Genomic DNA, 26326 nt, shown 5'->3' on the forward strand with positions numbered 1-26326 from the left:
TCTCAGAGCCCAAGGTCCCTTTTCTAATCATGAAGTAAGAACAGGTCATTTAAGAAATTGGAAACTTCTTCCACTAAACTGACAGATACCGCCCTATCTGTAAAATGAAAACATCAGTGAAGGAAAATGTATTCGAAGTCTAAGGAAGCACCCATGTACCCACCTGACTGTACTAAATAGCACATAAGGCCACAGATAGCAATGTGTGACTGGGTAGTACAAAGTCGGGTCCCAACAGTGATTTATATAACTTAGAGATGAAAACACTTGAAATCTATGGTTGAAATACATTTTCTTGACAAAAACAGCACTATTATTTAAATATCACTCTTGGGGGGCACCTGAGTGGTTTAGTTGATTAAGTGTCCGATTTAGGCTCAGGTCAAGATCTTACAGCTCATGCATTCGAGCCCTGTATTGCGCTCTGTGCTTACAGTTTCGGATTCTGTGTCCCCAGCTCTCTTTGCTCTGTGTCCCCTGCTCATGCTCTCTCTCAAAAATAAACAAACATTTAAAAAAATTTGGGGGGGGCACTTGGGTGGCTCAGTCAGTTATGCATCTGCCTTCAGCTCAGGTCATGATCTCATTGTTTGCGGATTCAAACCCTGCGTTGGGCTCTCTGCTTTCCATGCAGAGTCTGGGTCCTCTGTCCCCTTCTCTCTCTGCTCCCCTTCTCTCTCAGACACACAGATTTTAAAAAATCACTCTTGGGGCGCCTGGGTGGCTCAGTTGGTTGAGCATGTGACTCTTGATTTTGACTCAGGTCATGATCCCAGACTCATGGGATCAAGCCCCACGGGCTCTGCACTGAGCATGAAGCCTGCTAAGGTTCTCCGGATCTTTCTCTCCATCTCTCTCTCCCTCCTCTCCCCCATTCTGTCTCTCTCTCTCTCTCTCTCTCTCTCTCTCTCTCTCTCAAATGAAAACAAAATCAAACCAAACCCCTGAATCCCTCTTATAACATCAGCCCTTCCACTCCCTGCGGAACCCTGTCCGCTGCCCAGGACGGGCCGCACCGGGGAACCGTGAGGTGGCCAGCGTCCCCTCCAGCTCAGGGGACAGGACTGGGTACTGAGAGGCAGAGCAGCTCTCTGCAGGGGAGCACCTGCGGCTCCCGGGCCTGAGCCTCCCACCGCTCCACAGGAGACGAGTAGAAACTGGCCCTGGGAAAGGCAGGGTCTAAAAAAAGATTGATTTCTTAATATCTACTTATAGAAAGTAGTCCCCATCTGTTGTTTATTGGAGAAGTCAAATTAAACAAATTGTGTGATGTTAAATAGGAAAGCTCATGAAAATCTAAAATAAGATTCCTCTCTACACTGCAGAGACCCATCCTGCTGTCTCTCCTAGTTTACTTGTGTTGGTTCAGGTAAAAACCAGCAACACCGACCCTTCTATCTGACACTATCGTGTGTCTCAGTGGCTCAGGGCCACGCCCGCCCTTACCTGGCTCCACGGTGATGACCATGCCCGGCCGCAGCGGGAGGGAGCGGGGCATGTCAGGGGTGTCGTGCACGTCCATCCCCAGGTAATGGCCGACGTGATGAGGGCAGTATTTTCGAGCAGCCTGGAAAAGAGAATCACCACACTGTTATCAGAGCAATGACCCCTTGAGGGGAAAGCGGGGCGTGTATCAATCCGTGAGCGGTGTGTTAGTGCCTCCCCCATGGTTCTGCCTCTTAGGTTTAACCTGTCCTCTGGATAACGCTTAAGGGATCCAACAAGCTGCTCCCTCTTGAATGTGACTCTGCGGATGGCATCCACATGCATCTGCGTTTCCATTCCCACTATCTGATACACTACAGACATGCTAACTCCGGTAACCCAGCAAGGACTCTGGCAAATGCAAGCCTCTTTCCTTGGGGGAGGGAAGAGGATTATGTTAGGATAGTTCTCTTTTCAAAATTCGCAAGTCCCTCTCAGAAAGCCTGCTGTGAAGACCCTGAGTGTCTCACAGCAACGTGTGTAGCAGGCACAGGACGTTACATTAACACAGTAGTTATTAGGCATCTACCAGCCTGGATATGCCTATCCGTTAATTAGATTTGTTGGCTTCAGCAGGAGGAATTTATAGTGTCTTTCCTGTTGATAAAAGAAACCCTGGCAGCCTAAACTTGGAGATGAGAGCCTGTAATGGTCTGCTTGGCGTGGCCACCTGGCATCTTAATTTAGAGCTAACGTTTTACATTTTTACTGAATATCATTACATTTTAGATACAGATAAAGTTCACTAAAGATGCGGCCCTTGGGGATATTGTTAGTCTCACCAAGGTCACTGAAGCAACAAACACCTTCCCCCATGATTTCTACTTTTTTTTTTTTAATGTTTTTTTAATGTCTTTATTTTATTTTGAGAGACAGAGCAGAGAGCGAGTGGAGGAGGGGCAGAGAGAGAGGGAGACACAGAATCTGAGCAGGTTCCAGAGCCCAACGCAGGGCTTGAACCCATGGACTGTGAGATCATGACCTGAGCCTATGTCAGATGCTTAATGGACTGAGCCACCCAGGCGCCCCGATGTCTACTTTTCAAAATTACCACAAAAAGGACTGAGAGTTAACCTTTTATCCTTTTTCTGTCCTTTTCCACCCTGTCTGCACCAGCCTTCATTTTATGTTTTGTGCTGAACTGGGCTCCTTTACAGGAGGCAACAAGCTGGCCTGTGCTGCCATCTTCTGGACGAAGTAAGTACTGACACCTTTTATTTTAATCCTGTTCAATCTAAATCTCTCTTCTAGGTGAAGACTCACAAAGACCATTTCTAAAATCTAATTAGTTTTCTATAGGATGAAAGCCCAGCAGCACATCAGGTGTCCTTGAGAGCTGGGGTCAAAAGAGGGGCCGTACCTTGAAGGCATTATTTTCCTTAATGTTCTTCACGATCCCCAACTCCTTCAGCTTCTGGGCGATCAGGGTCAGCATCAAGCTGTAGATGTTCTCCAAGCTTGTCCCAGGGGAGCAGAGGGTCAGACAATCTCTCTGTATCTCTAGAACCGCTTCGTAGAGTTCTGCCTGAGGTGCTGTGAACCTGGGGCAGGAAAAGCAAAGAACTCACATTTGGAACGACCCGGGATTGCAGGACATTTGCTTCTAAGTTGGATCAGGAAAAACTCCAGGGCGCTGATGATGGGACATCACTGACACTTAAGCAGTATCAATCTCAGTACTGACAGGACCTTAATTGTGCCCTGGACGCCCAACAGGAAGAACAGTAACTCTTCAAGCGGGGGCAACAGCTTCTCCTTCAAACGATCAGCAGATATACATGAACACGGCTGGAGGGCCAGACCAGGTTCAACTTGACCCCCCCCCCTTTTTTAACCACTTAAACAAATAAGGGGGGCGCCTGGGTGGCTCAGTCGGTTAAGCCTCCGACTTCAGCTCAGGTCAGATCTCACGTTTGTGGGTTCAAGCCCCACGTCAGGCTCTCTGCTGACAGCTAGCTCAGAGCCTGGAGCCTGCTTCCGGTTCTGTTTCCTCTCTCTACCCCTCCCCCTCTCATGCTCTGTCTCTCTCTGTATCAAAAATAAATAAAACATTAAAAAAAAAAACAAATAAGGGGCGCCTGGGCGGCTCAGTCACTTAAGCGTCTGACTCCAGCTCAGGTCATGATCTCATGGTTCGTGGGTTCGAGCCCTGCGTCGGGCTCTGGGCTGACAGGTAGCTCAGAGCCTGGAGTCTGTCTTCGGATTCTGTGCCTTCCTCTCTCTCTGACCCTCCCCTGCTCGTGCTGTCTCTCTCTGTCTCTCAAAAATAAATTAAAAACATTAAAAAAAAAACCAAAACAAACAAACAAAACCCCAAAAACAAAGGGTGTTTGGGAGGCTCAGTTCATTAACCATCTGACTCTTGACTTTGGCTCAGGTCATGATCTCTCAGTTTGTGAGTCTGAGCCACACTAACCTGCTTGGGACTCTCTCTCCCTCTGTGCTCCTTCCCTGCTCCATGTGTGCTCTGTTGCTCTCAAAACGAATGAACATTTAAAAAACAGAAGCAAACAAAGCCTAGGAATCCACTTCTTGTAGGTAAACCTGCATCATGAGGTAAACTAGTAGGTACCCTGGCTACTAAGAGTTCTTAAGAGTAGTAATTTCTTTCGCAATCCTGGAGAATGAGAAAACAGTAAGCTCGTGTGGTGTATGATGTGTATTTTCCTCACTGTTGATGGGGAGTGTAAACTAGGATAGCCAATTACATCAAAGGTTTTAATGAAAATATTCATAGAGTTTGAGCTTGTAATTCTGCTCTAAGAATTCATCCTAAGAAAATATTTGGAATTAAAAAAAAACAACCTGAATATACAAAAATGTTCACTGTGGTTTTTTATAACTATAGTAGATAAACCTGAAATGGCCCCTAATAGGAACAGTTAAATACAACAACATAACGGGGATAATGAGCACCCACACGTCTGTCTCCAAGTGAGCCATTAGCGACATGTTGTGTTTGTGTGACTCCAACCCACCACAGCAGTTCTCAAGAGTTTTTAACAGTTCTTATTTATTTATATTAATTTTTGTGTGTGGGTGTGAGAGAGTGAGAGACAGCGAGAGAGAGAGAGAGAGAGAGAGAGAGCGAGCGAGTGAGCCCGTGCACCCATGCACAATTAGGGGAGGGCCAGAGAGAGAATCCAAAAGAGGCTCTCATTGATGCAGGGCTCGAACTCACAAACCCCAAGATCATGACTGGAGCCAAATGGAACAAAGAGCCGGATGCTTAACAAACTGAGCCACCAGGCACCCCGTAACAGTTCTTTTTTTTTTTAAAGCTTATTTATTTTGAAAGAGACAAAGAGGGCAAGCAGAGGAGGGAGGGGCAGAGAGAGGGAGAGAGAGAATCCCAGCAGGATCCACACTGCCAGCAGTGAGCCTGATGCGAGGCTTGAATCAGGAACCTTGAGATCATGACCTGCGCAGAAGCAGGAAGCTCAACTGACTTCTGGAAGCCACCCAGGTGCCCCTGAGCTCATATTGATATTTCAATTAAAATTTGATACTACAGAATTAAAAAAATTTTTTTTAAATGTTATTTATTTTTGAGAGACAGAGACAGCGTGAGCAAGGGAGGGTCAGAGTGAGAGGGAGACACAGAATCTGAAGCAGGCTCCAGGCTCTGAGCTGTCAGCACAGAGCCTGACTCGGGGCTAGAACCCATGAACCGTAAATCATGACCTGAGCCAAAGCTGGATGCTTAGCCGACTGAGCCACCCAGGCACCTAAAGCTACAGAATTTTTATGTAACCTCTGTATATTTCAGTTGCTTTCTTTCTTCTGGGTTCTTGAGGACACAGGGAGGACAGAATTAAAATCATTTTTCACCGTTTTGTTTCATATTTCTCTGTTTTTTGTTAACTTTGAGATTAAGCAAGATACTTTTATTGCTCACTTTAAGTGAAATTAATTTTCCTGAACTTCTAGAATGAGGGAGAATGTAGGAGAGACTCTTCGGCGCCACAGAACTTCCTCTTGTTCTGGTAAACAGTACGGCAGCCTGCTCTCAGCTCCTCTCCTGCTCTTTGTGTGGGTATCTCACTCCTTTCTCTCGTCCCTAACCTGTTCCATTTTGATTCTACTTCCAGCAGTTTCTCCTCAGTGTGAGAAGGGAGCACGGTGCCCTCAAACCTCCTCGGGCATCTGGGGTGGCAAATCTTCCCCGTTTCGGTTTCTGTTCTCGGCCCGGCTCATCATCCTTGCCGGTGCAGAGCTGCTGGTTATCGGGGAGTCCTTTGTTCTCAGGCTCGCCAGAGGCTTCCTCCACTGCTGTGCCTCCTTCTCTTCCTTCCACACGGTGATACCGTCCAGGCCTTGTGGTTGTACAGAGTGTGTTTGCAACTGCTTGTATTTTTAGGTTGAGGTGATATCCTATCACCTGGTATTTGGTTTTGCTACCTAGTCGCTCTACTGTTATCGGACAATCTGGAGAGACAGAAACACTGTGATTTTGCTGCCATCTCCCCAGAATCCCTGGTTCTTATTTCTTACCGAAACTCTCAACCTATTCACTCAACGTTCTTATATTTGTTCCTTTAACTCTTTCAACACATCTATAATAGCTGCTTTAAAGTCCTTGTCTGCTCATTGAAATTTTAGGGTTATTCAAGATCTGCTTTTATTGGCTGTATTTTTCTCTATTAGGGTCATTTTGATTCTTTTCCTGATTCTTCTCATGTCTAGTGATTTTTTTTAACTGAATACTGGAATTACTTTTGTAATTAGAAAATAAGAACTTCAAATTTATTTATTTAATTTTATTTTAAATGTTTATTTTTGAGAAAGAGAGTGTGAGCAGGGGAGGGGCAGAGGCGGTAGGGGGACAGAGGATCTGAAGCGGGCTCTGCTCTGACAGCAGTGAGCTTGATGCAGGGCTCGAACTCAACCAACCGTGAGATCATGACCTGAGCCTAAGTTGGACACTCAACAGACAGCCACCCAAGTGCCCCTATTTATTTAATTTTAAATTTTTTATTTAAAAAATGTTTATCTTGAGAGAGAGAGGGTGTGAGTGCAAGTGGGGGAGAGGTAAAGAGAGAGAGAGAGAGAGAGAATCTCAAGCAGGCTCTGCATAGTCAGCACGGAGCCTGACGTGGGGCTTGACTTCATGAACTGGGGGACCACGACCTGAGCCAAAATCAAGAGTCGGATGCTTAATCCACTGAGCTGCTCAGGCACCTCTTAATTTTTTAAAAAGATTGTTTTTTAAAGTAATCTCTCCACCCAACATGGGGCTTGAACTTACAACCCTGAGATCAAGAGCTGTATGCTCACTGACTGAGCCACCCAGGCGCCCCTCAAGTTTATTTAAAAAAAAATTTTTTTTTATTGCTTTTTATTTTATTTTTGAGAGACAGAGAGAGACAGCTGGAGCAGGGGAGGGTCAGAGAGAGAGGGAGACACAGAATTCGAAACAGGCTCCGGGCTCTGAGCTGTCAGCACAGAGCCTGACGCGGGGCTCGAACCCACGAACCGTGAGATCTGACCTGAGCCGAAGCCGGATGCTTAACCGACTGAGCCACCCAGGCGCCCCTCAAGTTTATTTTTTAAAAATGTGCACATTAACTGGATGTGCTAACTACGCGTGTCTAGGTGTCTGATCCTGTGATATGATAAATAAAGCACTCTTAGAAAGTAATCAGGACTTTGCAAAGGCAGTTAACCTGAGCTAGAGGGGATGAGTACCTTTTTTTAGTCCTTTATTCCTAAAATGTACCCATATTCCCACTCATACTCCTAAGAAGCCGTGGGGTCTGTAGAAGTCCTACCTGCCGTTGACAGGCCAGGTCCGGGTTATGTCACTCACGTAGCAAGACGACTCACAGCCTCCATCCAGCAGCACCATCTCCCCATCCTGCAACAAAAGTGAGACTTGTCAGTGCAGGGGACCTTCTGACGGTCTGCTGTTTCTTCTAATTGAAGTTCTCTGTGCCTCTCATTTTATACATATATTTAAAAAGTTAACTTAAAGGAGACTCATCTGTGGTTCTTTCTCACAAGAAACAGCATCTCAGTTTTTCAGATGAATTCACACTGACTCAAGAAAGGTGCCGCTGCAGAGTTCCACAGAGGCTCTGGAACCACACCGCTGAGATCGTCACAAATGTGACCACTATCCTCTGTAGGTCAGGTTCCAGATTCTTATTCAAATACAGTTACCCTTAACCATTTAACTTTAGAATGTCTGTTCCCCATTTGCTCCTCATCAAAATACATGTGAAGAAAGAAGAACACTTGGGGGATATCTCTACCTTACTTCTTGTCATGTTATATTGAAATTCTTCATGTCCTTGAAGACAGGGAGTATCTTATTCATATATAAATAAGCACACAACTCGGCATGTGGTAGAATAATGGGGGAATGAGTACACACACACACACACACACACACACACACACACACCAGCAACTTACGTGGTTTTTGTTTCAGGCAAGATGCCAGAATGTATTTCTTGTTAGAAAACAACTAGATCCTGGATCAAAAACATATTTTATGAAAGGCTGACATTACATAATGTAAGGGATGTCCTAAAGACATCTTGAAAAAAGACACCCCAGAACTGGAGCTGAAAGTAGAGATAAGGTAAGTGGTACAGTATTTACAGGAGGTCCTGCAGCAAACTGGGGGAAATGAGCTGGATGTTTTTGCATTAATCTAGGATGCTCATAGGGGATACAAGAGTCCCAGGGTCCTAGGACCCACTTGACTTCTGGCAAAAGCATAATCCAACAGCATTTGGAAGAAATTTCCCCCAAATCTGGGCTGGCATGATTTCTAAAAACTACCATCAAGCAGATGTGAGCTCACAAGCAAAGGTCGTCAAGCACCGGAGGTAGGTGACCGTGCCGGAGAGTCAGCAGGAAGAACAAACACCAAATTCAGATCTTCCGAGACTTCAGGTAAGGGAATGATTAGATGTGGAAGGGCTATGATGAAATCCGTAAAGGGATAAAGTATGGAATCACAAAGAGAATAAGCAACAAGAGACAATCAGTTCTGCTGATCTGAAACGTGCCAAAATGAGATAAAAACAACTGCTGAAGTCCATCCCCCAGGGGACGGCTGAAGAAGCAGATGAGACAACCAAAGGGAAAAAAACTAGTTTCATGGAAGAAGACATACCTAAGGCTCTGAGAATGTGACAGAGAGACAAGGCAGAAATAAACATGGAAGTTAGCTTACTGAGACCAGACAGAGGGCTAGCATACATCTAACTGAGATCACGGGAGGAGTGGCTAGAGAGAATGTAGGAGAGGCGGCATCTACACCAGAATCTGAGGATTTCCTGGAACTGACAAAGACACGAACGCACAGATTCTGGAGGGAGAAGGGATCATAATGACGATGTGTAAAAATAAATATAAAACAGAAATACCAAAGAAAAAGAAATCTTAAAAGTAGCCAAAACAAAAAGAGGTATTCCATAAGGAATGATGATTATTGTGTTTGTTTGTTTTTAATCCACAACACTGGAAGTCAGGAGAAATGACAGGTGACAGGTGAATGACAGGTGATGACTGAAAAGAAGTGAGAACAGTTTCCCTGGTACAGCCTTCGTCAAGAATTGAGAAAGAAATAAAGATATTTTGGCTAAACAAAAACAGAAAACTTTCTCAGCCACAGACCATCTAAAGGATTTTCTTCAGGCTGAAGGAAGTTGACCCCAGGAAGGTGGTCACGCACGAACCTGCCCCTGACGCTGGGGAGCGCTGCGGTGAGCTCTGAGGCAGAGCCGCAGGGCAGCCTGCGCTCTGACTGCCCCTCTGCCGGAGGCTCGGAGGCTCGCTAGCAGGTCCGCACAGAGCTCTCCCAGATGCCCCAACGGTACCCCGCCTTTTTCACAGCTCGTGGAGGACCTTGCCCACTGACTTCACCAGAAGGGGCCCTTGTAAGCTTTCAGGTAACCAAAGCAAGACTATGACCTGGAAGTTCTCAAATTTTTTTCCCTTGGGCCAATTTATCTAATAATGGCAATACTTTTCTCTCCCTGTACAGCGACACTGGTGCTTACTCTCCAGTTTTTCAAGAATGAACACTATATTGTTTAGAAATAGACACACTGGTGGTAAAATTATGAAAACAAACCAAAATGGATTAAAACAAAAGCCAAGATGGTAGAAGACAGAAAGATGTGCTTGATATTGCCCAGGGGTACTGATCATAACGGTAAAAACCTGGAAACGATAGAAATGTCCCTCTAATGGATATTTATGACATTAACAAATTAAAACTGAGAAAGCCTTATAATATTTATTAATTCATTTAAAAATGACAATAAACCTATTACATGTTAAGATATAAATAGTATTTTAAATGAAAAGTAACCATTTTTCTAAATAAAAACAGTTAGAAATGTGGCACTGTTGTACATTTTTACAAATCTCTTTGTCTAGCATAACAAAAAAATAGCTAGAATCGCATATCTGCTTTGGCCTTCAATTTGGTATGATGTGGATGTCATGAAGGCTCTGAGGTCCATCCTTGTACACTGGAGAGATTGAAAGTGAGAAAGACAAATAATGTCTGGGTATTCTTATGAAAATATATTTAACCTCACACTTTTAACTGTTCTACCCTGGACCGAATCACAGTAGCTAGCAGGCAACACCATACTGTTATATGAAGAAGATGCAGATGTAATATTCGAAATCTATAAAGTCCAAACATGACCAAAGCCAAACTATGTTGAACTCTATTATTCATTAGTTAGTAAAATAGAATGCAAAGCAGAGAAATGATGACCATCAAAATCAGGAGGGTAGTCACCCCATCGGGGAGGAAAGAAGTTATCATCGGGAAGAACCACGTGGTAGGGAAGTTTCGGGGCGGAGCGCTGGTAACGTCCTCTTCCAGGCAGTCCCAGACTCTTCCTGTAAAGCGCTCTATAGTAACCATTTCTTACTTTGTGACCACACTGTTTCTGGTGCAACTATTCAACTCTGCCATTGTGGGAAGAAAGCAGGAAAGGCTGTATTCCAGTAAAACTTTATTCACAAAACACAGCAGCAGGCTGGATTTGGCCTAGAAAGGTGTAGCTTGCCAAGTATGGACATGGGTAACGGTTATATGGGTGTTCGTTTTATAATTACTTATTAAACTGTTCCTTTAAGTGTCAAGTACTTTACCAGTAGTTACATTTTATAATAAGAAATGTTAAAAAAATAAAACAGAAAGCTTTAGTATGTTAATAAAATTGAATTAGTAGTTTAGAAAGTCTACAAAGAAAAATATCAGGCCCAAATAGTTCTACAGAGATATTCTACCCAATTAAAAAAATATTTCACAACATTAAAAGAGAGACTAACTCATTTGATATGCAAATCAGAAAAAGGCAGTATGAGAAAAATAAAACAATTACATTCACGAACACAGATTATTATATCCCAAACAACACACCAGCAAGATGAAAATAGTACTACAGATAAAAAAAAAGATGCTTAATGTCACTGGTAATTAAGGTAATGGAAGTTAAGGCCACAAGGAGATCCAATTAGAACAGCAGAAGTTAAGAAGTCTGAAAACATCAAAGGCTAGAGGATGTGGTCAACAGAATTACAGACCGCTGGTAGACGTGTACACAGATAAAAATGCCTGGGAAGAGATTTATACTATCTTATCACACTTATGAATAAAAAAGAGTTAAGTTCCCCCCAAGTACATACAGCAGTATGTAACTTTTATGTAGTTCACAAACAAGCAGAACTTGTTTGGAAAATCCTGCATGTGAGATACAACAACAAGGGAATGACAAACAAAAATTTAGGACACCAATTAGTCACCTCCGGGAGGGAGGCATTAGGATGGCCGAGTGTAACAATACACACAGTATTGGTAATGATCTAGCTCTTGAGCTGAGTGGTTGGTTCACGGGTGTTCATTACAAAATATGCTGTATACTTCACATGTTTGCCACATTTATTCTTTTGAAATTACTGAAAATTAAAATAGACAATTAAAAGTGGACTTGGTAAAGGCAGATGCCATCTTTACTTGTATAGTCACTTGGGGAGAAAACCATAAAAGATAAGTCCCTCACAGCTAATAAGGTGCTCTTAAAATCCGTCTGCTCCCAAAATATGGTTGGCCCACTGTTGTCCATTCAGAAGGAGTGTTATTAAAAAAAAAAAATGAGCGGAGGTTTTAGAGTAGAATTCTCGGCTCTGCCCTAATGAGGTGCCTAATTTTTTAAGTTTCTTGGCCTCATCTGTTAAACAGGCATGTCAGTAATCGCTCCCATCTCACAGCACTAATGTGAGGATCAAATGAGATAATGTCTGTAAGATCACTTTATAAACAATAAAGCGCTTTGTAAGTGGCGCCACAGGAAGCGGCACGGAAGGGCACTTTGTGTACCTTGATGAGCTGATTATTCTTCACGTAGTGCAAAGTGTTTGACCGATTACCTCCAGCGACCACAGGTGGGTAGGCTAAGATATCTGCACCGCGGGCTCGGCATTCAAATTCGAACTGAAAAACATGAGCCAAGCGTGATGATGAGTATAACAGAGGACAGGATTTCTTCCCTCAACAGGCCACCCCTCCGTTCAAGTACTTCTCCGTCATTCCAGAAAAATTAGTTATCAGATCTAACCAAACTTCTTATGCTCCCATTTCAGTCTATTTTTGAAAAATTTTTTATATTTATTTTATTTTTATTTTTTAAATGTTTTTATTTATTTTTGAGAGAGAGAGAGAGACAGTGTGAACAGGGGAGGGTCAGAGAGAGAAGAAGTCAAAGAATTTGAAGCAGTCTCCAGGCTCTGAGCTAGCGGTCAGCACAGAGCCTGATGCAGGGCTCAAACCCACGAACTGTGAGATCTGACCTGAGCCGAAGTCGGATGCTTAACTGACTGAGCCACCCAGGTGCCCCACATTTATTTATTTTTGAGGGACAGAGAGAGACAGAGCACAAGTGGGGAAGGGCCAGAGAGAGAGGGAGACACAGAATCCGAAGCAGGCTCCAGGCTCTGAGCTGTCAGCACAGAGCCCGACGCAGGGCTTGAACTCACAAACTGTGAGATCATAACCTGAGCCAAAGTCGGATGCTCAACTAACTGAGCCACCCAGGTGCCCCGATTTCAGTCTGTTTTTTATTCCCCGCTCCAATCCTTTATTTGATTCTATTATTAAGTCTGCTTAGTTCCTCTGAGTGCTCCAAATTTCCTATGATTTTCAAATTAAGTCCAGAAGAGAACAGAAAATTTATGATCAAGGCTGAGTATAGACATATGGTGAAGTCGTTATTTAAAAAAAAAATTTTTTTAACGTTTATTATTTTTGAGAGAGACAGAAACAGAGTGTGAGCAGGGAAGGGTCAGAGAGAGAGGGAGACACAGAATCCGAAGCAGGCTCCAGGCTCTGAGCTGTCAGCACAGAGCCTGACGTGGGGCTCAAACCCACGTGCTATGAGATCATGACCTGAGCTGAAGTCAGATGCTTAACTGACTGATCCATCCAGGTGCCCCACTATTTTTTATTCTTATTTAGATAAATACTGGAATACGGCTTGCATTTTTAACAACATTTCTGCATTACTAATTTCAACTTTTCAAATAGCTGCCAAACTACATGTGCTGGAAAAGTGAAAAAAGATGCTAGGCAAATGGTGAATTCTAGCAATTTCACTTTGTCCTGGGATGGAGCCCGCCCGGCTCTCTCCAGCACTGCTCGGAGTCTCCTCCTGTTTACTCAATGAACTTCTTACTATTTTTGCCTCCAACAAAACCTTCCCAATCTTTTGGGGCTCACCTTAGCATAGAGAAAGCCCTCCTCCACGGGAGCTTTGCTGGCGAACATGGTCTCTATGAAAGCCTGCGGACAGAAGGGAGAAAGGGAAGACAGTCTCACTGTAACTGTGGCTCACTCAGTCATTCAAAACGCTAGAGCTCAAGTGAAAAGCACCCTCCTCCCCAGTTTTGTTGACCTGAAGTTGTGACTTTGTGAGCATGATAATACACATTTCTGAAGAGGAAACGATTGCTTTTAGGACTATGTGACTGATGAGAGCTAGTGAAAGGGCACAACCATCACACTCAGGATATACACTGTATGCTAGAGTAAGTTACGCAGGGACACATTTTGTCATTTCTGCACAGAAACATATGAAATAATGAACTGACTGGTCCAGTTTATAGCAAGTTTCTCAACCTCTGCACCATCGCTGACATGTTGGGACTAGATAACTCTACGATGGTGTGGGGGGGCATGTGGACGAACTGTCCTGTTCACTGTAGGACGCCAGCAGCACCTGCCAACTGTGACAATCGGGTATTACCAAATATTCCCTGAGGGACAAAACTACCCCAAGTTCAGAGCCACGTATAGTATAAGTACGTTAATTATTCCTCTGTAGTGGCCACAGTACATGTGTAGATCTTCTATTTTTATAAATATACATACTTATAATTCACCACTATACTTTATGCCAAAAAATGGTTTAGATTAGCTTACACGGATACACAAAATACAAGATACCATAAATTCATGGTAGAGTTAAAAAAAAAAAAAAAGCAAGCCTTAAGGGGAATGGAACTCAACAAAATAACAATGCATGCCATAATGACCTTCATGATTACCACAGCAACTACGGACAAACCACAAATATAACTGACTTTTCTTGCAGCCACTGTGAAAAGGGGAACCGTCAGCTCCATCTCCCGTCTGTGGGATAAAAACAAATCAGATGCCCAGGGATAGGACTATATAACTAGAAAGGAATTTCTCTCAAGTAGCTCAGCTCTAAGAGTGAAGGTAATGTGGGAAGGGATGTTTTTAATAACATTTCTCTTAATACAAGGCAATGACATCACCAGAGAAGAGCCCAACGGAGGGGCAGTGAGAGGGGTGACACTGGAAACAGATGCAGGGCTTCTGCTCCTTTTCTCATTCTGAGCTTTTCCCAAATGTCTCGTCCACAGAGAGGCCCTTCTGATCACCCTGCGTAACTCAGCACTCGCACCCCACTTCTCTCTTCCACTGCTTCATTTCTCTTCACAGCATTCAACTCACAGCTGACCCAAAGCACGTTTGCTTCCTGTCTCTCAGCTGGAGTGAACACTGAGGACAGGGACACACGGCACGTCTGTGCCGCTCACTGCTGTGTCTCTAGGACCTAGAACAGTACCTGGCGCCACAGCAAATACCCAATAAATATCTGCTGAATGAATTAATTAAAGTATACACACCCACACCCACAAATGCTGATGAATAAATTGTTAGAACTACATTTTCACCATGAAGCTAAAACAAAACATAACAAAAGGGAAAAGTGTGGCTCATTCACTTAAAAGAGGGATTTGTCTTTTTTTTTTTAATGTTTATTTTTGAGAGAGAGAGAAAGAGAGAGAGAGAGAGAGAGAGAGAGAGAGAGAGCGAGCGAGCGCGCAAAGGGAGGGCAGAGAGACACAGAAGCAGGCTCCCGGCTCTGACCTGTCAGCACAGAGACCCAACAAGGGGTTCGAACTCAAACCACGAGATCATGACCTGAGCCGAAGTGGGAAGCTTAACCAAGGGAGCCACCCAGGCGACCTTGTCTTTTTGTTTTTTGACTCTAACCAGTGCTTTGTCTTTTTATTAATTTCCTTTCAAATCTTTACTGAAAGGGACATGCACAAGTGCGCACATGCACACACGCACCCCTCTTGTCTACGCGGTCATCCAGTGATGGACAAACAGGTTGTTGGCATCTTTCCGCCGCTGTGAATACTGCTTCTGTGAACATCTGTGTACAAGTAGTTGTCTGAGTACCTGTTTCTAATTCTTCTGGGTATATACGTAGGAGCAGAATTGCCAGGTCACATGTTAATTCTATGTTTAAGTTTTTCAGAAACCTCCAAGCTATTTTCCACAGTGGCTGAGACATTTCATAATCCCACTGGTAATGTAAAAATGTAAAAAAGTAAAAAAAAAAAAAAAAAGTCAAACTTTTTCATATCCTTACCCAAACTTTTTCCATGTTTTAAGTTTTATTTTAATTGCCCTGCACTCATCACAGACACGCTCCTTAATCACCGACCTCACCCCATCCCCCCACCCACCTCCCTGTTAGCCCTCAATTCGTTCTCTACAGTTAAGAGTCTCTTCCTTGGTTTGTCTCTCTTTTTTATCCCTTTTTTGCCATTTGTTTCATTTTTTAAATTTCATGAGTGAAATTACATGGTATCTTTCTCTGACTTATTTTGCTTGGCATTATACTCTTCAGTTCCACCCATGTCTTTGTAAATGGCAAGACTTCATTCTTTTTTATGGATGAGTAACATTCTATCATGTATGTGTGTATATGCACACGTACACACATATACATACACACACACACACACGCACGCACACAACACTTCTTTATTCACCAACCGATGGACACTTGGGACTGCTTCCATATCTTGTCTACTGTAAATAATGTGGCTATCAACACTGGGGTCCACATATCCCTTTGAATTCGTGTTTTTGTATCCTTTGGGCAAATACCCAGTAGTGCAATTGCTGGACCATAGATAGGGTAGTTCTGTTTTTAACTTTTTGAGGCACCTCCACCCTGTTTTCCAGAGTGGCTGCACCAGCTTACATTCCTACCAACAGTGCAAGAGGCTTCCTTTTCTTCACAGCCTTGCCAACATCTGTTGTTTCTTGTGTTTTTTTATTTTAGCCATTCTGAAAGATATGAGGTGATATCTTATTGTAGTTTGAATTGCACTTCCCTGATGATAAGCAATAATGAGCATTTTTAAAAAATTGGTTAAGTTTTTAAAAGTGTATTTATTTGAGAGAGAGAGAGAGAGAGAGAGAGAGAGAGAGAGAGAGAGAGAGAGAGAGAAAGCAGGGGGAGGGGCAGAGAGAGAGGGAGAGACAAAGAATCCCAAGCAGGCTCCATGCTGTTGGCACAGAGCCTGATGCAGGGCTCAATCTCATGAACCATGAGATCATGACCTGAACTGAACTTTAACCATGTCACCCGGGTGCCCCTGATGAGCATCTTTTCATGTGTTTGTCGGCTATTTGGATGTCTTTCTTGCAGCAGTCTGTTCATGTCTTAAAAATGTTTTTATTTATTTTGAGAGAAAGAGAGAGGCAGAGACAGAGATCCCAAGCAGGCTCTTATGTGGGTCTTGAATCCACGAACTGTGAGATCATGACCTGAGCCTACATCAAGAGTCAGATACTTATTGGAATGAGCCATTCCAGAGCCCCTTTCTGCCCATTTAAATTGGCTTATTAGTTTTTTTAAATTTTGGGGGCAGGGTGTTCAGTTTTTTTAATATATTTTGGATACTCTTTACTGGGCATGTTATTTGCAAATTTATCTTCTCCCATTCTGTAGGTTGCTTTTAATTGTTAATTGTTTCCTTCACTGTGCAGACGCTTGATATGGTCCCAACAGTTTATTTTTGCTTTTGTTTCCCTGGCCTCAGGGGTCCTATCTAGAAAAAAGTGAACGATGGCTGGTTAGAGATTACTGCCTGTGCTCCCTTCAAGGATTTTTATGGCTGTAGGTCTTTATTGAGTTTACTTTTGTGTACGGTGTAAGTGGTCCAGTTTCATTCTTTTGCACGTTGCTGTCTAGTTTTCTCAGTGCAATCTTATTGAAGAGGCGGTCTTTTCCCCACTGAATATTCATTCTTGCTTTGCCAAATTAATTGGCCATATAAGTATGGGTTTATTTCTGGGCTATCTATTGTGTTCCACGGACCGGTAAGTCTATTTTTGTGCTGGTACCATACTGTTTTGATCACTACAGCTCTGAAATAACTTGAAGTCCAAAACTGTGATGCCTCCAGTTTTGTTTTCGATTTTTCAAGACTGCTAGGGCTATTCAGAGTCTTTTGTTCTACACAAATGTTAGGATTGTTTGTTCTGTGAGAAAAATGCTGTTGGTATTGTGACAGGAATTGCATTAAATGTATAGACTGCTTTGGGTAGTACAGACATTTTAACAATATTTGTTCTTCCAATCCATGAACACGGAATGTCTTTCCATTTTTTTTTGGTACTGTCTTTAATTTATCACTGTTTTACAGTTTTCAGAGTACAGGTCTTTCACCTCTTTGATTAGGTTTCCTGGGTATTTCATTATCTTTGGTGCAATTGTTTTTTCTTTCTTTTTTTTACTTTTTTAAAATGTTAATTTATTTTTGAGAGAAGAGAGAGTGTGAGTGGAGGAGGGGCAGAGAGAGACACACAGACTGTGCAACAGGCTCCAGGCTCTGAGCTGTCAGCACAGAGCTCATTGCAGGGCTTGAACTCATGAACAGCAAGATCATGACCTGAGCCAGGGTTGGATGCCTACCCCAGCCACCCAGGTGCCCTTTTTGGTGCAACTGTAAACAGGATTGTTTCCTTAGTTGCCTTCCTTCTGAGTTTATTCTTCCATTTTGAGAGACAAAGACAGTGTGAGTGGGGGAGGGGCAGAGAGAGAGAAGAGAGAATCCTTAGGAGGCTCCACACTGCCACTGCAGACCCCAATGTGGGAGGTCAAACCCACAAAGCCACGAGATTACGACCTGAGCCAAAACCAAGAGTTGGACACTTAACCAACTTATACACCCAGACATCCCAATGGGACTGTTTTCTTAATTTCTCTTTCTGCTGCTTCCTTATTGGTGTATGGAAACGCAACAGGTTTCTGTATGTTGATTTTGTATCCTGCAACTTTACTAAATTCATTTATCAGTTTTAGCAGTTTATTGGTGGGGTCTTTTGAGTTTCCTAACTATAGTATCATGTCATCTCCAAATACTAAAAGTTTCACATTCTTACTGATTGGGATGCCTTTAATTCTTTTTGTTGTCTGAATGTTGTGGTTAGGGCTTTGAATGTAAGTGGTGAGGGGGGACATCCTTGTCTTGTTCTTGATCATAGGGGAAAGGCTCTATTTTTTTCATATTCAGAATGATGTTAGCTATGAGTTTTTCACGTGTAGCCTTTATTATGTTGAGGTATGTTCCCTCTAAATCTAGTTAGTTGAGGATTTTTATCATGAATGGATGGTGTACTTTGTCAAATGCTTTTTCTGCATTATTGAAATTATCCTATCATTCTTGTCCATTCTCTTATTGATATGAGGTATCACGTAGGTAACGTCGACTCATATGCAAATATTGGACCACCCATGTAACCCAGGAATAAATCCCACTTAATCTTGGTGAATGATTTTTTAAATGTATTGTTGGATTAGGTTTGCTGGTACTTTGTTGAGGATATCTGCATCTATGTTCATCAGAGGTAGTTCTTTTTTTGTGGTATCTTGTTCTGATTTTGGTTATCAGGGTAATGCTGGCATCATAGACTGAATTTGGAAATTTTTCTTCCTTTTCTGTTTTCTGGAATAATCTGAGAAGGATAGGCACTAACTGTTTTTTAAATGTTTGTGAAGCCATCTGGTCCTGAACTTTTGTTTGTTGGGAGTTTTTTGATTCAATTTCTTTGCTGGTAATCAGTCTGTCTAAATTTTCTATTTCCTCACATTTTAATTTTGGTAGATTCTATGTTTCTAGGAATATATCCATTTCCTCTAGGTTGTCCAATTTGTTGGCATATTGTTTTCCCTTATATTCTCTTATAACTGTTTGTATTTCTCTAGTGTTTGTTATTTCTCCTTTCTCATTTGTGTTTTCATCTGAGTCCTTTTTCTTTCTTGAGGAGGCTCACTAGAGGTTTATCAATTTTATTGATTTTTTTTTCAAAGAACCAACTCCTGGTTTCATTGATCTGTTCTGTTTTATTGTTTGTTTTTCTTTTCTTTTTTAAGGTTCTATATCATTTATTTCTGCTCTAGTTTTTAGGTGTACGGTTAGGTTGTTTGAGATTTTACTTGCTTCTTGAGGTAGACCTGCATTGCTGTAACTTTCCTTCTTAGAACTACTTTTGCTGCATCCAAAAGGTTTTGAAATGTGTGTTTTCATTTGTGTTTGTTTCCATGTATTTTTTTTTTAAATTTCAAAATGTGGTTTTATTAATACACTTTAGGACAAGCGCCATGCTTATTTTACCTTGTCTGGAAGAATTACTGACAATTATAATCACAGGAAAAGTTTTATTAGACAAAAATTGCATGTGTGGGGGCAGGGAGGTTGTTTCATTTATATCATACTGCAGATATAAACTCATGTCTTAAGTTTATAAATAATATTAAACAATATTTCCTTCTAAACTTTTCTTTAAGGCAGACCTTTAGCATCATGTGTGTGTGTTACTAATATGTGCAGTGTAGTTTTAGAAAATTTAAATGTTCTAGTTTCTCAGTGAAAATAATACATGTGGTCAAGAACAGACGACAAAATCTTGTTTCTAGTCCCTCTGCCTGGCCACCGTTTTAAAAACACAAGTTTTTCATATATATATATATATATATTACTGTATCAAAACACATTTTAACAGACTTCACAGCTCACTTAAAGCTTTACAGTCATTCATATGAAAGATTTCTAATGTGGAATGTTCACTTAGAAAGAATTCCTCACTGGGACTCCAGTGTTCTGTATCAGAAATGCAGAAGTTTTTCAGTGCAATGCTAGGCAGTTTACCTCTTCATTTATGGTTTTCCTTCAAGGGTCCTTGTTTTAGTTTTGGATCTTCATTTTTGTATGCTTGACTTCTTTCTTTTAGCATATTCTCAGGTAAGGCAGATTGATATCTATATAAATAACCATATGGACGAAGATGATAAACGAGGTATTCTAACTCATACATAGTTGTAGAATCAACATAGTGAAAAGAAACTGCAAGATCAGAACAGCAACCAGGACTCTCTACAGGAGGATAACAGTTGTAATTCCAGTACCAAAAGGTTCTAGGTAGATAACCTTTGATTAAGTGGTGTTCTGGTACAAAGGGATGAAAAGTTTCTTTTCCAGTGGTATCTCTGGAATCTCCCACTTCTACGTTTATAATTTCCATGCATCTCCCCAGTGCTGTCTTCAATGGACTATGTGTACATTTGTCTGTTTTAAATGCATTAACAAATCTTTTCAAGGCTTCTTTGCTCAGTACATATCCTGCTCCTCCACTCATGTAGCCCTGCTTTACACAGGGCTTAGATCTTCTCCCAAAGTAAATGGATTCTTCAGGGCTGTATTTTGAGAGAAGCCACCTCAAATTATCTAGTATAACATATGTATCATCATCTGCTTTCATAAACCAATCAACATCTTCTAAATAATGATCACGAACATACCGAAAAGCTTTGTTTTCCAGTGAAGTTGGTCTCTGCTTTCTCTGGTTTTTAGTCCCACAGCAGGGAAGTCTTTATTTTCTTGTGAACTCATAAACAACACTTTATTACAACGCTGGGCCCATGTAGCTTTGACGTGTTTGGCCTTTTTCTCTAGATTTTGAGGCCCTGTCATAACCCAGCAAAGAACTTTAACCTTCTGATAGAGGTTTTCGGCGATGTCTGTGTTCTCATCTTTATGTTGGCTAGAATCTGCATTGAAGTTCATCTGTCCTTCTAGATGATTTGGTCCATTATCATCTGAATGCCTAGCATGAGGATCATTATGAAGAATATTAGGCTGGGTATCACCCCGTTCTCCCAATAAAATACTAAATAGCTGAGAACATAAAAAAAAATCCAATTGCAGATCCACAAAGGAAGGTTAAAAAATTCAGCCAAGATTTAGAGGCCATTTCCCGAAAATTTATTTCTGACATCAGCCGCGGCTCCCTCTCGCCGCTCCTGGGGGGCGGAGAGGGGGACGACAGGAGACCGGCAACCTTAGCTCTTCCCGGCACCCGCAAAAGTGGCTCGTGGCCACTAGCGGGGCCGCCCGCTGCCGCCCAGATTATTTCCTGGCGGCGGTGGCGGCAGCTCCATGTACTTTTTTATTCCTTCTTTTATTTCCTGGTTGACTCATGCATTGTTTACTAGTATGTTATTTAAGCTCCATGCATATGTGGTCTTTTCATATTTTTTCTGGTGGTTGACTTATAGTTTCAGACCGTTGTAGTCAGATCTTTTAGAATTTGTTGAGGCTTGTTTTGTGGACTAATATGTGATCTGTTCTGGAGAATATTCCACACGCACTTGAAAAGAATGTGTATTCTGCTGTTGTAAGATAGAATATCTGAATATATCTATTAAATCCATCTGGTCCAGTATGTCATTCAAAGCCACTGTTTCCTTGTTGATTTTCTACTTAGATGATATGTCCTTTGATGTAAGTGGGTCTTAAAGTCCCTCTTATTGTATTATTATTGATTAGTTCTGTTGCTGTGATATGTGTTTGGGTACAGCCATGTTGGGTGCGTAAGGATTTATAGTTGTTGTATCTTCTTGTTGGACTGTCCCCTTTATTATTATACAGTGTCCGTTGTCTCTCGTTACAGTCTTTGTTTTAAGGTCCGTGTTGTCTAACACAAGTATTACTACCCCAGCTTCCCTTTTACACCCCTCTGTGGGACAACTGATTTTCCAGTCCCTCACTTTCAATCTGCAGGTGTCTTTAGGTCTAAAATGAGTCTCAGTAGGCAATATATAGACGGGTCTTGTTTTTAAATTCATTCATTTTTAAAAAATGTTTATTTTTTTAAAGTTTATTTATTTTGAGAGAGACAGAGACAGCAGGAGTGGGGGGGGGGGGGCAGAGAGACCAAAGAATCCCAAGCAGGCTCTGCATTGTTAGTGCAGAGTCCAACTAGTGCTCGATCCCACAATCCGAAGCATGAGATCATGACCTGAGGTAAAATCAAGTCCGCTGCTTGACCCACCCAGGTGCCCATCTCCCCAACGTTTTTGGTAAGATCTTAAGTAATCTCCACACTCAATGAGGGGCTCAAACTCACAAACCCTAGATCAAGAGTCACATGCTCCACGGACTGAGCCAGTGAGGCATCCTCACCCTATGTCTTTTGATTGGAGCATTTAGTCCATTTGCATTCAAAGCAATTATTGGTAGATACATATTTACTGACATTTTATTTGTGGTTGTTTCTTAAGATTCGTTCTAATCCTTTCTTGTCTTTCTCTTTCATGGTTTACTGGTTTTCTTTAGTGATACTTCTGGATTTCTTTCTCGTTCTTCTTTGCGTAGTTATTAGTGGCCTCTGACTTGTGGTTACCATTAGGTTTGTATGTAGCTCTTCTGCAGAAAGCAGTCTATGTAATTGATGGTCATTTAAGTTTGAACCCATTCTTTACTCCTTTCCTCCCCATGTTTTTGGCACATGGTTTCATATCTGATATTCTTTTACTTTGTGAGTTCCTTGACTGATTTTTTGCAGAAATATTCATTTTTACTGCTTTTGTGTTTCCTACCTTCATACTGTCATTTTTAGTCTTTCCTTTCCACTCGATTCCCCTTTAATATTGCTTATAAGACTGTTTAGTGGCTATGAACTCCTTTAGTTTTTGTTTGTAAAAACTCTTTATCTTTCCTCTATTCTGAAGATAGCCTTGCTGCATTTTCTTGGCTGCAGATGTTTTCCATTCAGCACTTTGAATACTTCATGCAATTCCTTTTGGGCTTGGAAAGCTTCAGCTGAAAAAAATCTGTGGATAGCCTCATGGGATTTCCTTTGTATGTAACTCTGTCTTGCTGCTTTTATTTATTATTTATTTACATTTTATTTTACAGAGAAAGTGCACACGAGAGTGCTGGGGAATGAGGCAGAATGGGGGGAGGGATGGAGGGAGAGGGAGGGGAGAGGGGGAGAGGGGGAGAGGGGAAGAGAGAGAGAGAGAGAGAGAGAGAGAGAGAGAGGGAGAGGGAGAGAGGGAGAGAATGAGAATATCTCAGGTAGGCTCCATGCTGTGCGTGGAGCCAGATGTAGTCCTCGATCTAACAACCCTGGGATCATGACCTGAGCTGATATCAAGAGTCGGCTGCTCAACCAACTGAGCTACCCAGGTGCCCGTCTTGCTGCTTTTAATATTTTTTTATCACTGTATTTGGTTTTATGTATTTATGTATGTACCTAATTACTTCTTTTTTTTACTTAAGCAATCTCTACACCCAATATGGGGCTCAAACTCATGACCCGTGAGATCAAGAGACATGCTCTACTGACTGAGCCAGCCAAGCACCCCTGAATTTTGCCATTCTAATTACAATACATCACGGTGTGGATTTGCTTCTGTTGGTTTTGCTGGGGGTTCTCTGTGCTTCCTGGATCTGCATATCTGTTTCCTTCCCCAGATTAGGAAAGTCTTTAGCTATTATTTCTTCAAATAAATGTTCTATCTCCTTTTCTCTGTTCTTCTGGGTCATTAATTTATTTCTCTGCTTCTTCCAGCTTGCTGGAAGAAAGGCCCTTTATCTCTGCTACAGTATTCCTTACCTCTGCATTAAGGATCTCTCTGGTGTCCTCCACTATTTCTCAAGTCCAGTGAGTAACCTTATGATCACTGCTTTAAATTCTCCATTTCCAAGTATTTATGTATGTTTTGCCTACCTCTCCAGCCATGACCTTGCCCTGTTCAATTGGGACAAATCCCGTCTTTTCATTTTGCCTACGACTCTGTGCTTGTACGGGAGAGTCCGCTACATCTCCTGATCTGAAGGGCAATGACTGTATGAAGAAGGGTCCTACAGTGCCCTGCAATGTAGGGTCCTCTGGTGCTTCTGGGAGTGTCTCCAATGTGTGCCGCTGCTGGGTCCTAGCTGCTTTATCCTTCAGGCTGCTTGTCTGCAGGGGCTCTCTCTGCCTGTTGTGGGCAGTGTTTGGTCCCTGGCCTGAATGCGGTGCATTTCAAAGAAGTGTTCTCTGGACTACTTGTGAAGAGACCTGTTGCTCCCACCACTGGAAGCAAGGCCTCGCAAAACTCCTGGGCTGGGAAATGCAGTGTTGGCAGGGGTGCGGCTGGTCTTCTGGGGTAGGGGTGAGACCCAATGACCTGGGACTGAGGAAAGCATGACTGGGAAGAGCAGCTCCACTGGAGTGGGGGAGGGAGGGTTTGTTGTAAGCAATTAGGCGGCAAAGGTTGACACTGCTGGTTCTCACAGGTGGTCCTATGCTTATGCTGAGGGGTCAGGGAGGGAAATGGAGCCTGACAGTTCCTTTGTTCCCAGAGGGATCTCTCCATGACTGGTGCCTCACTGGGACACCTTCTGAGATGAACAACTAACTCTCTAGTCTGTGCCTCGGGTGCTCTTCAGATAGCTGCTTCCACACTGTATGCCCACAGGCTGTTTGCCCTGCCTTTCCTCCAAGAACAGCCCCAATGTCTTTTGAGCTCTCCCAGAGACAAACATGCTGACCCTTCAAACTCTGGACTTTAAGCCCGCTGGTTGCAAGAACTCACAAATCTGTGCCCTCTCACTCTCTCTCTCTTTTTTTTTTAAATAGCTAAAAATTTTAAGTTTTTATTTATTTTGAAAAAAAGAGCAAGGGAGGAACAGAGAAAGAGAGAGAATCCCAAGCAGGCTTCATGCTGTCAGCGCAGAACCTGACCTGGGACTCGATCTCACAAACCATGAGATCATGACCTGAGCTGAAATCAAGAGTCAGACAGTCAACCAAATGAAGCACTCAAGTGCCTCTCAAATAGTTAGAACTTCTACATACTGGTGTCCTGACGCAGCCAAGTTCTTGAATTACAACAGGGTTTCCATTCTTGTAACAATCACAGAGACTGCTGGAACACAAAACACTTCTCCATCAGAATTGTTATCCCTGAAGATTTTTGTTACGCTGGTAAGAGTCTATTGCAAGACAAGAAAACCTACCTTAACTTGCTTGAACAACAAAAAAATACAAAAGAACAAAAACAAAGCTAAATGTATTGGTTCATGGAATTAAAAAACTGAGATGTATTTCTGGCTTCAGATATGATTTAACCAAGTTGTTCAAACAGAAGATTCCAGAGTGATTGCTCTTCAAATCTGACTTCTCTTTGGCTGTGTTGACTTTATTCTGTCTCCATAGGAATTCTGAGAGAATTCTTTCAGTTTTAAGACTAAGGAAAAAAAAGAGCATTTCTTCCTATTAATTCTTACCAAGTTTTGGGGCTCTAACTGGACCGTTGTGGGTAAACTACTGACATCTGAACAAATAACTATGGCTTAGGGGAAGGCATCTGTGGCTGAGCCAGGCCTGTGTCACACATCCCCCTGGAGTGGAAGATGAAATCCAAAAGGAAATCTGGTGTTCTATTACCAGTAAAATGGGGTAAAAAATTCTGGGAGGCTAAAATGACGAATGTCCAGGACAGGTTTCTCTTCAGGGTGGACATGCTCATGATGGCCTAGCTTGGAAGAAGTCCTAAAGGTTTTTTCATACTTGACAGACTCATAGGGTTTCTGCCCAGTATGGATTCTTTGGTGCTGAAGAAGATTTCTTTTGCTAGTGAAGACTTTTCCACACAACACATAAAGAGGAAGACTCCTGAATATGGACCCTTAGATGCCTTTTTAATTGTTCCTGAGCACTAAAGGCTTTTCCACAATCCACACAGTCAAACGGTTTCTCTACACTGTGGACTCTCTGGTGCCGAGTTAGTTTCGTATGAAAATTGAAGGCTTGCCCACAGATTTTACAAGAATAAGGCTTTTTCCCTGGGTGAATACGTTGATGTTGGCTAAGATGAGAAGTCCTTCCAAAGCTTTTGCCACATTCATCACATTCATAGGGTTTCTCTCCAGTGTGGATTTTCTGATGTCGAAGCAGTGGTGAATTACCAACAAAAGCTTTTCCACACTCATTACACTCATAAGGTTTCTCCCCAGTATGGATTCTCTGATGTATAACAAACTCAGAACTACTGGTGAAACTATTTCCACACTCTCCACAGAGATAGGGTCTGTCCCCACTGTGGATTATCTGATGCCTGAAGAGATCTGCATTATCATTAAAGGCTCTCCCACACTCTTCACACTGATAGGGTTTCTCTCCAGTGTGGATTCTCTGGTG

The 26326-nt window shown here is 42.3% G+C and overlaps 2 protein-coding genes across 3 annotated transcripts in view; both read right to left on the minus strand.

The window, feature by feature from the left end:
• Positions 1-26326, minus strand: part of XPNPEP3 (X-prolyl aminopeptidase 3) — a 72579-nt gene that overhangs the window by 4006 nt on the left and 42247 nt on the right. For both annotated transcript variants that reach the window (XM_029955749.1, XM_029955750.1), the window contains 5 exons: positions 13238-13300; positions 11843-11956; positions 7257-7342; positions 2846-3026; positions 1447-1567 (listed from right to left, as the gene is read on the minus strand). In XM_029955749.1, coding sequence (XP_029811609.1) covers positions 1447-1567; positions 2846-3026; positions 7257-7342; positions 11843-11956; positions 13238-13300 — 565 coding nt within the window. The remainder of the gene's footprint in view (positions 1-1446; positions 1568-2845; positions 3027-7256; positions 7343-11842; positions 11957-13237; positions 13301-26326) is intronic.
• Positions 19821-21260, minus strand: LOC115305481 (glycoprotein-N-acetylgalactosamine 3-beta-galactosyltransferase 1-like). The gene is given in 3 exon segments (XM_029955752.1): positions 19821-20667; positions 20670-21048; positions 21050-21260. Coding segments are annotated over 3 exon segments (1119 nt in total). The 5' UTR covers positions 21131-21260; the 3' UTR covers positions 19821-20008.

Source organism: Suricata suricatta, chromosome 10, assembly GCF_006229205.1.
Source record: "Suricata suricatta isolate VVHF042 chromosome 10, meerkat_22Aug2017_6uvM2_HiC, whole genome shotgun sequence".
Lineage (NCBI taxonomy): Eukaryota > Metazoa > Chordata > Mammalia > Carnivora > Herpestidae > Suricata > Suricata suricatta.